The sequence below is a fragment of the Strongylocentrotus purpuratus genome, unplaced genomic scaffold, assembly GCF_000002235.5.
Source record: "Strongylocentrotus purpuratus isolate Spur 01 unplaced genomic scaffold, Spur_5.0 spur5_contig_844, whole genome shotgun sequence".
Taxonomy (NCBI): Eukaryota; Metazoa; Echinodermata; class Echinoidea; order Camarodonta; family Strongylocentrotidae; genus Strongylocentrotus; species Strongylocentrotus purpuratus.
In genome coordinates, this window is record NW_022145551.1 from 870,793 (window position 1) to 886,706 (window position 15,914).

Below are 15,914 nucleotides of genomic sequence, written 5' to 3' on the forward strand. Positions count from 1 at the left end.
ACAACAGCAATATTGGCTCATGCCTATATCAATAGCCTTATGTACAAAATGAGTCACAGACACAGGCACAAAAGACAAACGGAAAGAAAGGCGCAGATAGAGAAAGGGAGAAAGGGATTCCCACTTTTCTCTATCTGCGCCTTTCTTTCCATTTTTAAGCGGCTGGCCGAGTCGTTGCGATATTTTCGGCCAGATTTAAAAAATGTTAACCCCCCCCCCCCCCCCTTGACAAAATCCTGCGTACGCCACTGTGGATCTGTCTATGTCCCGCCAAAGAAACAAAAACCGAAACCAACATAACATTAAGTTGTATGAAATGAATTATCATTCTAAAAAAAATTCATGAAAAGCAATGGTAATCCCCAACCCCCCCCCCCCCAAAAAAAAAAAATGTTACGTACATATATCCATAATTTACAGGGCATTTTGTCCCTCCACTCTTTTCGTTCAAAAAGTTGCATATTTCACTGTGTGATATTGAAAAAATTGATGTCCAGTGAACTTGTATGAAGAATTTATTATCATAGTACATAACAATGTATATATATCATAATATTTTTCCAACTGCGGCTGCCCAACTTGTCGACCCATGAAACCGATTCCATATTTGATAGGAAGACAGACAAGTGAAATACGTTTTTTTTTAATTTTTTTTTTATAGATCTCGAAGATCTACTACCCTTATCTAAACCATATTATATACAAAATGATACGTCTAGTCGATCTCATTTCAGCTTTAACGAACATGATTTCTTTCAAGGTAAATCAAAGATCGTTACCAATGTGTCTCTGAAGAGACACATCCTCCATGTCTCTTAAGAGACACATTCGAAAAATCCGAACAAATTTCTGAGAATACAAATACATGTATATATGAGAAAACTGGAATCAAAGGAAAAACTGCTTTTTGCTGCATTGAGTAGTACTTTGAAGGTCCATTTCGCAACACTCCTCCATGTTTCAAAGAAGTTTGTCCTGGTCTTAAGCCGTCTTCTGATTAGCGATTCGAAGAATTCAATCAAAGAATGTTCTTTACATTGCTTTTTAACACGACAATAGAAATATGACGACTAAAACCTATATTTTCCTCACAGTTCATAAGTGTAGTAACATGTCCTACAATAACAACAAGAAACAACAACAAAGTATTATGACAAGATATAACAAAGTGACAATTCCAAGCTAAGTTGGTTTTCAACTGAAAATGATATGTTTGGATGTAAGATTCCAACTATATTCAGTGATCAAAATCCATTTGAGGATCTTTGACGGAGTTTGAACGTCTCCTTCTCCTAATCTTCACCTGCGGTTCGGTAAACACCGTGCTATGACCCCCAAACTGTTTATAAACGGTCTTATTGTGCTCCATTGCCGGGTCTAAATGACAGGGATTTGTTGCTAGTTTGTGCAACTTCTCATTCCGACGAACCTGCCCCTCCGGAGGCGGTTGGGGGAGAGGGCGCTGTCGACGTCTTCGGCGCCGCTTCTTCTCTTGATGATGACCTTGATGCTGCGGCGAAGGCAAGTCAGATGTAGCTTCACCATCTCCGTTCTGCTTACTCGGTGTGTGACCAGATTTAGCCTTCTTAGGCAACTTCTTTGTCTTAGATCGGCATTCACTCGTACTAGCTTCAGCGTCATTTTCCTTTTTCTCCTTTTGCGCTTAGCCTTTCCTATTCGCCGCCCAGCAATCTTGACACCTTTTTTCTGCTTCGGAAGCCTAACATTGCTCATCATTCCTTTGGCAATGGAATCTAGCTGTTCTCCATCCATATCATCGCAGACAGACCAACGCCGTTTAGCTGTTTTATCTGGGGTAGGTGGAAGGATAGGCCCGTAGCGGACATTCGTTCTCGACTCTGTAGACGGCTCATCTGAGTAAGGAGGCGGTGAAGTAGAGGTTACGTTCGTGCTTGTATTGTGTGATGCCTGGTTTTGACGAGGGCGCAGATATTCTTTGCGATTGTCCTCGCGACCTGCATGCTTTCCGATTCTTTGATGTTGATTCAAAGTGGTATTTTTCTTCTGCAAAATAAGACAAAAACAAATAAATATACATTAAGTGACATTGTTCCCCATTCCCAGCCTTTCCCTAAACGAATCAAGTTGATTAAATTTCATTAAATTTATTAGAAAAAGAAGACAATCCGTTATAGCGTTTAGGCTTAGAGAGTTACCGTGTTTAAATACATAAATGAAATGAAATGAAATTATCAAACACAGAACTTGACTTGTGATGATCAATGGCAAATTTACATGAAAAAAGGACTAGAAATATGAATTTATGAATATAAATACAAAGATTCGAGTGAACACATATTTTACAGCTGAAATACATTCTTGAAACAAATAATACAATAAATGCAATATACCTCATTGTGACTAACCTGATCCTCAGGAGGTGGTTGTGATGAGGGCGCTGTCGACGTCTTCGGTGCCGCTTCTTTTCTTGATGACCTTGACGCTGCAGCGATGGTGGGCCGGAAGTAAGTTTCTCCATCTCCTTGCCGATTACTCGGTGTGTGATGTACAGATCTCAGGCTTTGTCCTACATTTTGTGACAGTGCTCTCCTCTGATTTAGATCTTTGCTTCGAACTGCTTTCTGATTAGGAAACATGTTCTTGGTTATGGTACTGACGAACTTGCGACCCTGCGTAGATATGATGTATTACTTCTCAGCTAAGTCCCCAGTCATGCCTTTAACTGTCTTCACTTGAATATCCAATTAAGCAGGACGATATAACCCACTTAAACGAGGGATGGGGATCTGAAGTGTCTGTCCATGTGGTAGAACCGTTTTATGTGCCGCTCATCTGAAAAAAATGAGACATGCGATGGTCAAATATAATTTTCTGTTTTGTTATATTTATAAATATTTCTGCATGGTTCTTAATGATACACAGTATGATCATGATGACGAGCAGATTCGAAAATGTGTAATTGTAGTAAAGTTGTAAGGCAATATCGATTATACTTCATTTACAACAATGCTGAATAAATAACACAGAGATAATAATAATAACAATAACAATAATAATGATGATGATAATAATAATAATAATCGTCACCCACACCCCTCCAAAAAAAAAAAGAGAGAGAGGGAGAAGAGAAAAAAAAGTAAATGGACGTCGGAAGAAAATGGAGCAGACAAAGAAACATTATTGAAAATTCAGACAAGGATAAAGAGTCGAGAACGGTACGACGAATCGTCTTCTGTCTCCAACAATATAATGAAACTTCAAAGCTTTCGCGCTTCGTGCGAAACTGAATTCAGACAAGGATTAAGAGTCTAGAATGGTACAACAAATCAATCGTCTTATTACTCTAATAATTTAATGAAACTTCAAAGCTTCCGCGCGAAAGGGGGAAACTGAATTCAGACCAAAAAAAAAGAGTCGAGAACGGTACAACGAATCGTCTTCTTTCTCTAGCTAATAATTTAATGAAACGTCAAATTAAACTTTCGCGCTTCGCAAAGGGAGGGAACCCCCCCCCCCCCCCCCCCCCAGGGAGCGCGCGAATGCGCACGCTCACTACTGCCCCCTAAAATGATATCCTACTTGATTAGTGCTTTCATGTGCTTAGAATAATATGATTCTAAAAACTCTCATAATATTACAAAGGTCCAAACTAATAAAGCGGTATTCAATAATTATAGCAGGGATATGTGAGTTTCACTCACATATCCCTGATTATAGCTCTCCTCCCTTTCTTGTCAGTGCATTCAAGGTACTCTGTAACGATGTCTCCCAAACAGGGGCAACAATGCATGCCATGTACATGAACTAGGAGCACTAACAATCACTCCTTTCTCTCTGTCAGCAAACTAAGAACTAGTCTTTAGTGTTCAGACCAAATACATCCCTTTTGCTCCAATAGTGATACATAATGGTTGTCAGTCAAGATACAGGAATAATAGAATATATATATATATATATATGCTAGATAAATAGAGAACTAAAGCTCTTCCCTCTATATTCAATATATCTCATTAGAAAGAGAATAAATACTTTATATATTATTAATCATTACTCTACAAATGTACGTACAGTACTCTGCTCTTTCATGAAAGTACTCGAGAGGTAACTGTTGGCCTAGTCTAATTATAAATACAAAGGTAGAAAGTAAGGTGTGAGAAATTAGTTTTTCTCTTACCTAAAACAAAGGAGCCAACGTACGTCTTCTCTCCCCAAAGTCAAGATGGAAAAGGAGTGACCACGTACGTGTGCCTCACAAATCACAACAATCTTATCATGAATGCTACAAGTGAGCGGGGAGAAGAGAGCTAGAGTATAGATTTGTGTGTAAGCAGGGGGAATCCCACGTATAAGAGAGAGCAAGATAGAAACAGGGAGTGAGGAGAGAAACTCGAAAGTGGGGCTATAAACAAACAGTGGGGTGTGCTCTTATGTAATACACTGATAGCGAGGGATCGGATTATATAGTTTTACAGGGGCATTTACACTGTCATCCAAACACGCCAAAAATGCCAAAACCGGAGCCTGACCGCGATGTTACCAAGGGCAACTATACGCATTACCGGCAGAAATGCCAATTCCAAAACATTCCAAATCGAAGTGTGATCTTTTGGCGTGTTTTGGCGTGTTTGGCAAGTAGAAACGCTCGCAGTTGTAACATCGCGATGTTAGGTGACGTAACTTTAGTAACGGAGCTAGATGTCGTCCTTAAAGAAAACGATAGAACGATATTGAAGGTACAACATTTATTGAAGAACCACTCGAAGATGAAGGCGAGAGAAAGTCTAATCGTTGACTTTACTCATATTTTACAGTCTGAAGTATCAAACTTCTGTTCTACTCTGAAAGTCTTCCCCCTCCTCTAATCTGGGAATCTGATTGGACAAAAGTAGGATTGCTCTGGTATATTACATGATAATGGGGTGTGGTGATGTACGTGACTGGGGTTTGGGCCTATGAGTCATAGTTCTTGCAGGCGCGTAGCCAGGGGGCGGTGGGGGCGGTCGCCCCCCCCCCCCAAAAAAAAAAAGAAGAAAGGAAGAGGACGCAGGAAGAAAAAGGATTAAGAGTCGAGAACGCTACAACAAATCGTCTTCTTTCTCTAATAATTTATGAAACGTCAAAGCTTCCGCGGGAGGGGAGGGGAGGGGAACTGAATTCAGACAAGGATTAAGAGTCGATCGAGAATGGTACAACGAACCTTCTTCTTTCTTTAATAATCTAATAAAACTTTAGCGCTTCCGCGCTACGCGCGGAGGCAGGCGAACTTGATTCAAACAAAGATTAAGAGTCGAGGACCGTGACGGAACAGCGAATCGTCTTCTTTCTCTTATGAAACGTCAACAGAAACTGAATTTAGATAAGGATTAAGAGTCGAGAATGGTCCAACGAATCGTCTTCGTTCTCCTCCCTGCACCCTCCCCCCTAGGGAGCGCGCTACGCGCGCTCTGTAAGTGATTCGCACGCTTTGCGTGCTCACTACCGCCCCCCCTAAAATGAAATCCTGGCTACGCGCTTGAGTTCTTGGAATGTGGTTCCTTGAAGTTATAACTCTCTGGGGGTGGTCAAGTGTTTGTAATGAAAAGTTGAGGGGGTCAGTAACTGGGAATAATGGGGTGCTGTCTAGGGATAATTGGGGTTCTGTTTTAAATCATGGAAGTGGGGGAAAGGTGAATGACTGAAGGGAGCGAGGAGTGAAACATGTATTACATAACATTATAACGATAATGATAGTCATAATAAAAATATCAATAATTATAATTAATAATAATAATAATAATAATAATAATAATAGAAATGATAATAGAACGGTCAATGTGTTATACTCGATTACAAACCAATCATTCCATGGCAATGTAAACATTCTTCAGCGTAGACTATCACCTTTAATATATGAAATGTCCGAATATGACATTTACATAATAATCCGAGTTCACATGATTTCTACTTTGACAATTCAATGGGGATCAAAATATAGGCCTTCAGCCGAGTTCTTAACTCGCGTTTGCTGCTTATTTTCTTAAAGCAATACAAAACAAAATATCATAACATAAACTGGTGACCCCTTTCGTGTTATGAATAGCGGTCCTTCAACTGCACGCACAAAATGTAGGTCCTTATTGATCCTTATGAATAGCGGTCCTTATTACTGAAAATAACCTGGAAACGAATGAAACTCAAAAAAGAGATATTGCACATGGCGTGCAAGGCGCAAACAAATTGCACTGACCAAATGTAGGATTAGTTAAGGAAAGAAAAGTCAAATACTTTGGTCATGTTAATAAAAGGCACCAAAGCCTCTTACAGGATGTGTTGGCGGGAAGTGGAAGGAACTAGACCGAGAGGGAAACCAGAATCAACTGGGAAGCGAATGTCAAGAACTGGAGAGGACTAAAACTGCAGGAGTGGACCAGCATGACAGAAGGTGGACCCTGGACACCACACCAATTAGTGACTTACCAGTGCTACAAATAAGGTATCAAAATATGCTCATCTGACCGTAATTAAATGCCTAAAACCCCTGAGCCTCTGGGGGCTCCGCCTCCTGGACCCCACGCCGATTCGTGACCTGCAAGTGTCACAAATAAGGTATAAAAATATGCTCATCTGACAATAATTTATTGCCCAAAACCCCTGAGCTTTCGGGGGCTCCGCCCCTGGCCCCCACGCCAATTCGTGACCTGCCAGTGTCACAAATAAGGTATAAAATTATGTTCATCTGATGATAATTTGATGTATATAACCCCTGAGCTTCTGAGGGCTCCGCCCCCTGGATCAAACACCAATTTGTGTCCTGCCAGTGTCACAACTAAGGTATCAAAATATGCTCATCTGACTGTAATTTATTGCCCCGAACCCCTGAGCTTCAGCCCCCTGGACCCCACGCCAATTCGTGACCTGCCAGTGTCACAAATAAGGTATCAAAATATGCTCATCTGACGATAATTTAATGTATAAAACCCCTGATCTTCTGGGGGCTCTGCCCCCCTGGACCCAACGCCAATTTGTGTCCTATCAGGGTATCAGAATATGCTCATCTGACCGTAATTTATTGCCCAAAACCCTGAGCTTCCGGGGCTTCGCCTCCTGGACCCCACGTCAATTTGTGACCTGCCAGTGTCACAAATAAGGTATCAAAATATGCTCATCTGACGGTAATTTAATGTATTAAAACCCCCGAGCCTCTGGGGGCTTCACCTCTTGGCCGAGAAACGTTAAGCGCGAGCGCGGCCTCCATGTAAGAGTGGGGGTGATGGGGATATTTGTTGTCTACCCCCACCCCCCCCCCCCCCCCAAACGTTTTTGCCACTGCCGGTGTCATCATTACGTAGAGGTCTACCAATATTTGGCTCGCATAATTTCAAATTTGGCCCCCCCCCCCTAAGAAATCCTGGATCCGCGCAGTGGTCAAAGATAAGATAGGCCTAGATATAGAGGTCTAGAGGCGGTCCTTCAAGAGATATATTATAACACAGGGATACAAATGTTCAGAATACTTTAGACCTCTACATTGTTCTAGCTAGACTAGATCTAGGCTGCTGTGCAATGTTAAAGAACGTGCATTTTTGGATTCTGACAAAGTGCCGGGGTCACTTGTTTTGAAATTTACCTCTAACGTTATATTTAGTGGGATGTATTGTTGATAGTAGATGCATATATAGCCTCTAAAATTTAGACCTAAGATGATAGATCTAGATCTACTTTAGTACTTACGTGTAAGACTTAGTCTAGGTCATCTGCTCCGGTCTGTTTCTCCGATTGTGAAAAGGCCAGGATCAAGACTTTGGTCCTTGACTAGACTTTGCACGCACTAGAAGTATAACAAAACTAGTCTAGTTTATTCCACTTGTTAAACTCCAATTAGACACGGTGAAACGGATAATTCCAGAAGAAGAAGAAAAGGATATACAATTGTGAATTGTGGAATTGAATTTGGTTTTACTTTTCAATGAATAATTGTTAAGCAACCAACAAGGAGCTAGAGCAACGCGCGACACGTTCTGCACTTGCACTGCACTTTAATTTATGAGTTCATTCTTGCTTTTCAAATTAGGGTGCATGCTAGCTGCGCGCGCGACATACGACATACAGTACATGTATTGTAGTGGGATACAATTTGCTTTGTGTTCAACTCGAACTTGAGACCTCTATAAAATTCACCTTTGTTGTCGAATATGTTATTTTTCAAGGCAATTATTCCAATCAGTGGCGTAATGTGAGCTCGGTCATTAGGGGGGGGGGGGGGCACCAGTTTTTAGGCTATATACTAGATCAATGTTTTCAACAAAAAAACAAAAAAATAGTCACGGCACCCTTAATTTAAGAATAAAAAACCTTCGCTTCGCGGCTCCAATTTTCAATTAATCATTTGCCATGTATACACACGTTTGTATGGACATGCATGCATTGACTGAAACGTTTTTCTTTATCCATTCATGTTCTACTTTATAATAAGGAGAGCAGTCGACTTGCTGAAGAACAGGCTGAATTGAGTTTTGCCGGGGTGGAAATATAATAGAATGGATATTACAATGCACGAAGTAAAGCGGGCCACGAACTCTACGATACGTAGTGCGAATAATAATGTAGGCCACTGGAGGCCATCGACTATTCTTTCCCAATAGGGAAATTCAACACTTTTTTTATAAGTGTTTTGATAATTATCAAATCAATGGCCATTTACACATGAACACTTGTGTTGCATTGTATATTGGAAGTGTGTAACGTCCTTGTATTCGGGTGGGGGATTTCCCAGTGATCTAGCCTGCGCGGGCCGAGCATATTTTTTTTTTTTACAAAAGTGTTTAGCCAGCTCAGTCAAAATACTGTGCGAATGACAGCTGGAGACAGAGTCTAACATTACTCTTCGCGGTATTTTTTGGATTGCTGAAGCTGTACATTATTGAAGAAGAGGCGTGTAGTTAGCAGCGGCTGCGATTAGACAGGGGCGGAAATTCGATAAACTGCAAACAAAAATAATTATGTATAGCAAATACTGACTAAAGACTGAAACACACTTATAAGTTCTACTTAGGATCTTTGTGAAACACCCCCCTGGAGGCTCAAGAGAAAACAGCCTAGACTAATAAAAATGCAACAAATCTGAGCATCACTCGCATAATATGTTCAAAACATACAAGTAAATATTGTGGGAAATCTGTATTCAATTGGTATCATGAAAGCACAGCTTAAACTGTATGTTTACATGATTAAGAGTTATAGAAAGAGATCAGTGCTTCAAAAATGAATATTCCACTTGCTCTTTTCACTCCGAAACTGAAATGTTAAATCACCATTTAAAAGGGCCGAGGAGTGACCACTCTTTCAAAATGGTAGATTAACACTTTGAACATGCTGGATCCAACACTATAAAGGTTGAATCTAGCAGGTTAAAAGAAACAACTTGACATTTTGAAAGAGTGGTCACTCCTCGGCCCTTTTAAATTGACATTTAACATTTCAGTTTTTAGAGTGATACAACAAAGTGTTTCAACTCCCATGCACTGCGATATCAGAGGCCTACGGTGGAAAATAGAAATCCCATCCATGCCCAAGCTCCCTGCTGATACTAAAATTTACCTACTAAACTGATATTAAAGGGAACCAAAACCTTCATATTAGGTTACTTTTATTGTAAAGTTTAAGATATTTAAAAAATATTAGTGAAAATTTGAACAAAATCGGGCAAGGAATAAGGAAGCTTTTTGAAATGACTAGTCACTTTTGTACATAAAATTTCACAATTTTTTTCGTTTTCTTCGTATTTATTTGTGTTCTTGATCCGACTTCATAACATGTGAAGTAGAATATCATTTAGCATTCTATATCTTGCTTTCAGGGGAGTAGATTATCTCAATCACGAGAAGGAAGGAAAAACATGAAATTTGATGTACAAAAGGCATGGAGAGTTGTTCACAGATGATGTCATCAAATTGAATACCGCCCTCTAGTGACTAGTCATTTTAAAAAAGCTCTAACTTCCTTATTCCTTGCCCGATTTTGTTCAAATTTTCACTGATATTTTCAAATATCCTAAACTTTACAATAAAAGTAACTTAGTATGAAGGTTTTGGTTCCCTTTAACAACCCTTCGGACTGCACACTAATTACCAGCAAAGTAAAAATGAAGTCTAAAAAAAAAGGTATATTGTTTGGTTTTATACTATAGTTTTCTAGGGAAAGTAATTTTGTAATAAAACAAAACTTCAAAAACCTGTGGAGGGGTAGTCAGTGCCGTCACCTTCGCCCCTCTCGTTCACTATGCTCCCTCGTCCCTCGCACAAGCGTACTGATGGGGGCTTGGGGGCAATTGCCCCCATAAAATTCGAACGTTTTTCTCACTCTTTTGAAATTATAATTTTGTATGCGTTTGTGGAAATTTCCCAAATTTACAGTCAGGCAAAAAATATGTTTGATTTGGAAGCCTACATGTCAAGGCCTGTGGATAGGGGGTCGAGCTCCCACTCCCTCGGCCCCTCATTTTTTTGAAAAAGTATGTTGAAGAGAACCTGCCAGTGTCACCAAATATGAGATATCAAAATATTCTCATCTGACCGTTAAATTAAATACCTAAAATCCCTGACCTTGCGCGGTTTCCGCCCCTTGGGTCCTACAAGGGGCCCTAAGGCGAGCCCCCGGATGCTAACCTGGCCGTAATTAAATGCCTAAAACCCCTGAGCTTTAGGAGGCTCCGTCCCCTTGACCCCACGCATATTAGTGACCTGCCATTGTCACAAATAAGGTATCAAAATATGCTCATGCATCTGACCGTAATTAAATGCCTAAACCCCCGAGCTTTGCCCCCGGACCCCTGGTTGATATTGTTAAGTGGTTCGATAGCATCACTCAGTTTGATTTGATTGGAGAAATATCTCATTAATGAATCAGTGTTAAAGCTATATGTTCTCAAACAAACCTACACCATTAAACTTAATTCCACCGCCAGGGACTTGGCAACATCGTTCAGATGAGAGAAAATGATGACTTCAATGCTACAAAATGTAAATGTATAATTAAAGATAATCTGAAAGTTTGAGTAAAAACAGACCATTATTAATGGTACAAATAATTGGGAAAAATGATCTGACTGATTTCTTAATTCTCCCAACTCTATTATTACAATTTAAATACATTTTAGGTTTAAACAAATTGTTACACAGCATGCATTTTAAAAAGCCTGTTGTATGTCTTATTTTCATGGCGAAATGGTTGGGAGACTATAAAATGGTGTCGCACAGTGGATTTTTTCAGTTTTTTTGTTTGCATGTCAGAGAGTTAGTATAGTAGAAGGAATATAATAAGTAACATTTCATACAAAAATTACGCAGTTCAGTTCATCAACCTTCATAAATGTTACCGAGTCACTTTAAGCCAGATTGATAATGTTAAGTTGTTCGATAACACCATTCAGTTTGATTTGATTGGAGATATATATCATCTATGAAACAGTGTTAAGGCTATATAGTCTCAAACAAACCTACACCATTAAACTTCAAGCTCACTCACAAATGATATATTGTGACATTTTCAAGGCTGCTTATTATTTAAAGTTCATGTATATACAAACCACAACAGTTTCAATATAAAATGTAATTTCTTCCCACTTAAATCATTGGTCTGGAAACAATTCTTTGCCCATTGTTGTATATTGTATTACATTTTCACTGACAATGAATTCACATTGTAATGCAATTTTCAAGTTTAGGAGAATAGAAAAATGTTATTGTTAAGTTGTTCGATAACATAACTCAGTTTGATTTGATTGGAGATATATCTCACAAATGAAACAGTGTAAAGGCTATATAGTCTCAAAAATACATACACCATTAAACTTCAAGCTCACTCACACATGATTGCGACACTTTCAAGGCTACTTATTATTTCAAGTTCATCTATATACAAACGGCAACTTCTTGCTCGGTCGCTACGTGCGCTCCTAGATCCTTCGCATAATATCCTTCAAAATTTACAAGTAAATATTGTAGAAAATATGTATTCTGTTGGCATCGTAAGCACAGTATGTTTACAAGATTAAGAGTTATAGAAATAGATCAGTGCTCCAAAAATGAATGTTCAGTTTGCTCTGTTAAGAACTCCCTTCCTGCCTACTTACTAAAATTTACCTAATAAATATTTACAACCCTTCGGACTTCACACTATAGATACCGGCAAAGTAAAAGTGAAGTGTGAAAAAAGTTTATTGCTTGTTTTTATACTGTAGTTTTGCTAAAGAATGCAATTTTGTTATACAACAAAACTTCAAAAACCTGTGAGGGGGTAGCATAGAGCTATATAATAAGACTTATATTATAGCTCTATATGGGGGGGGGGGGGATAGTCACTTCCGTCACCTCCGCCCCTTCCACTTGCTTACTGATGGGGGGGGGCAGTAACCACCCCCAATACATTTTGTAAATGGTTTATTTCTAATTTGATACCAGTGATTTATAAATGTTGCTAAAATGGCATTATTTTCCCATGAGCTTCCGGGGGCTGTACCCCCACGAAGGGCCCTAAGGCGGGCCCCTGGATGCTCATCTGGCCGTTATTAAATGCCTAAAATCCTTGAGCTTCCGGGGGCTCTGCCCTCTGGACCTCGCTCCAATTAGTGACCTGCCAGACTGGCATATTTTGATACCTTATTTGTGCTACTGAGTAGCACAAAATAATAAGGTATCAAAATATGCTCATCTGACCGTTATTAAATGCCTAAAACCCTGACTGCTCATCTAATCGTAGTTAAATGCCTAAAACCCCTGAGCTTTAGCTCCCCACACCCCTCCCCCCCCCCCCTCTCCCCAACGTTTTTGCTCATTACGCCACTGGTCCCCTTGCTCAATATGTTCCCTCATCCCTCGCATTTCGTCCCCCGGTCATGAAAAGAAATCGCCGCATCTGATTGTAGGTGTTTGAAGCCCTAATTAATTGAAGCCCTAATTAATTGGAGAGCAAGCTAGCTTTAATCTATCCTCTTCTCTTTCGTGATTTATTTCTTTGCTTTTCCTTCGATCTATCTTCTTCTCTTTCGTTATGTCTTTGTTTCTCCTACAATCTATGCTCTTATCTTTCGTTATTATGTCCTAATCTGTTTTTCCTTCAATCTATATCCTCTTTTCTTTCGTCATGTATTTCTTTGTTTTTCCTTCAATCTATTCTCTTCTGTTTCGTTATGTCTCCGTTCTCCTTCAATCCATCCTCTTCTTTTTCGTCATGTATTTCTTTGTTTGTCCATATAAATGTATCCTCTTCTCGTCCGTTATGTATTTATTTGCTTTTCCTTCTCAATATCCTCTCCATTCTTCGTATGTTTTTTCTTGTTTTCCCTTTTCTATTATCTTCCCTTCCCTGGGTGTAGGTGCTTGCACATGTACTATATTGCTGATGGTGATTGTAAGCGGTGTGCGCTGATGACTTAGACTCTTTCACCAGAGCACTTCTAGTAATTTCTTCTCCAAAATGGCTAAACAGTTGTGTTAAAACGATATGCGAGCGCGGGCCATGGTCGGGCCAATCCATGATTTATTTATTTTTATTTTGAAGGGGTAAGGGGGGGGGGGGGGGTACTCCATTCCGATAAAAAAAATTATGACAAGCAAGCAAGGCAATAGTTAATACATTCTTCAGGTCAGGGGGGCGGGAGTAAGAGGACACTTTTTTTTTTTTTAGTCTCGAAATTTAAAAATTTTACATTTTGTTCCGTTGAGGGTGGGGGGCGGGGGGGGGGGGGGGGTAAGGTCACCTTTTTTAGGTCAGCCATTGGCATAATTTGTTTTGTCTTTTTATTTTTGTAATATTTGTTTTAAGTGTCAGATGGTGTTGAGAAAATGAACCCACAAATCCTTATAACCTTTTTTTCGACTTGTCAACAAATTCTTGGAGCATTATGTACCCCCCCCCCGTTCCTTTTAATACATAACCCTCTAAAACGCCTGATGAGTTCTGCTCTTAAAAACCTTTTATGTATATGTGAATGTAACATTTTACCCTTTGACTATTCCCCATAGGCTTGTAGTATAGGCCCACTGGAATCGTCCTGTTCCACTGGGAGCCAATGCCCGCTAACGTTGTCGAATCAGTCATCGGGCGGAATATCGTAATGGTAATAATAACTCCTAATCCATAAGCACTAGAGTTATAATCATAGCCATCACAATACAAATAATGAAACATAACTTTTTGCTTGCTTGTGTCGAATACAACTTGATACATGTACTTTATTAGCTGTATTCACAGTAAAAATGGAAACATCACGAAATGATAAAGCGAGTTTTACAACAATTAGTATGTTATTACATTTTTTCTTACCCATGATCAGGCCCAGATGGACTGGATAATACTAACGAAGTGGTAGGCCTGCACATTATAACAGAAGTGGTATATTTACAAGGTCATTATCCCGAGGGGTGGGGAGGGGGGGGGTATAAACGAAATTAAAAGTCTGTAACTGAGATTATTGAGGCACACTGGATGTTCGAGGTACGCTCTCACTTTAACAAAACATAGGAAAATATGTAAGCTATGTTCCTGCCATTTGCGGCACCCAAGCTAATCATCCGTCAACTTCAGGTGGCGCTGTCAAGCGCTGCTGTGGTCTTCACGAGAGCACGCCACGCAACTACAAATAATATAGCTTAAATAGCTTAAAACATTAATGAACACGAGGAAAAAATACAAACAAACAAAAAGCACTCCTCTCCGTAATTCTGATGACGGAAGAGTCCTCTGAAAAATAGCACAATGTCATCTTTTCTCTCATTCCTTTATAAAAGAAATCAACAATTGAAGAATGACCATCCAAGAATCTGGTTATATTTCAAACGGAGAATGAACAGAATTTCTTAGCTACATATTTGTCTATTTACTGATTACTAAACATACTTTGTTCATGTTTTATGGTAAAACAGCATCTGAGGAACTAACAAGATCTGCTTCAAGTTATTTCCTCTTTTCTCGTGCTTTTTCCATTATATTTATCGTTTCATTGCATAATTTATTGTGATATAATTATTCTTGTATTATGTTTTGTATGAGAAATAAAATCATTTGAATCATTTGAATCATTTGAAAGAATAACATTATCGTCGAAGAAAACATCTTAGATAAGGATCAAATGAAAGGAAATCATGCTCCCATTTTTGCGCAGTATTTTTATCATGGCTAAGTGTTCTTATACAGCATTTGAACTGTAATCATCCACAATATTTCAAGCACAAAAATGAACGGAAAGAATTATGTCGTCGAAGAAAACATATAAGATAAGCAACCAATGAAAGGAAAATTTGATCCGATACATGCACAGTATTTTGTATTATGGTTAAGACGTGTTCTTATACAGGTATGCGTATGCGTGCAGCATCATTGTGATCTGGAAGTCGCCGAATCACCTTCCAAGATTTTGGATTTGAACCAGAAACCCGCGCGGGTGCAGTGTCAGGGCTGGGGGATTAAGTGGTCACATGGTGTACTATGGCCATTGGCAGTTCGGCTCCGTGTCCAACATCAATCATGCCTTCAGTCGTCTGAAAGAATAACGTCGTCATTTACACTCTCTTAACCAAAGCGGCGACAATGTCGTAAGTCGTAACACTACTCTTCAGCCTTCACCACACCGTCAGGAATAGTCATTTTACACAATAATATAAGGCAGCGACAAATCTTATGAATAAACTACTGGTGAACATTCTTTTGTTACAAAAACCGTGACTATACATGTATATACAAAAGTTGAAAAAATACGGTTAATCCCATCAAGGAATAATACAGCTAGGTGGAACTTCTTTTCATATCTTTGGAAACATCATACAAGTCATAATCATAATGACAATGGAATGTTTAAGAACTGGGACAAACTTTTGCCTTATCGTCACCGTTTTCACGAAGTGGCCCCAGTGGCCAAAATCGTTGAAATTTTTAATTTCGAGTTTTGACCGTTTTGA

General features: G+C 39.4%; 1 protein-coding gene across 2 annotated transcripts; it reads right to left on the minus strand.

The window, feature by feature from the left end:
• Positions 1–190: 190 nt before the first annotated feature.
• Positions 191–7,977, minus strand: LOC105438728. Of its 2 annotated transcripts, none has more exons than XM_011666907.2 (3): positions 7,693–7,977; positions 2,388–2,814; positions 191–2,025 (listed from the first exon to the last, which is right to left on the minus strand). In XM_011666907.2, exons 2-3 carry the CDS (start codon positions 2,616–2,618, stop codon positions 1,399–1,401), a joined length of 858 nt encoding a protein of 285 aa, XP_011665209.2. In that variant the 5' UTR covers positions 2,619–2,814; positions 7,693–7,977; the 3' UTR covers positions 191–1,398. The 2 variants fall into 2 exon arrangements, with proteins under 2 accessions (XP_011665209.2, XP_030846699.1); XM_030990839.1 differs by lacking the exon at positions 7,693–7,977 and adding an exon at positions 4,157–4,311.
• Positions 7,978–15,914: the final 7,937 nt, after the last annotated feature.

Bases quoted from the DNA above. Each gene is read 5' to 3' on its own strand.
- LOC105438728 (XM_011666907.2), bottom strand. From the start codon at position 2,618: ATGTTTCCTAATCAGAAAGCAGTTCGAAGCAAAGATCTAAATCAGAGG. The intron at 2,026-2,387 runs GTTAGTCACAAT...CTTATTTTGCAG, and splicing joins AACCACCTCCTGAGGATCAG to AAGAAAAATACCACTTTGAA.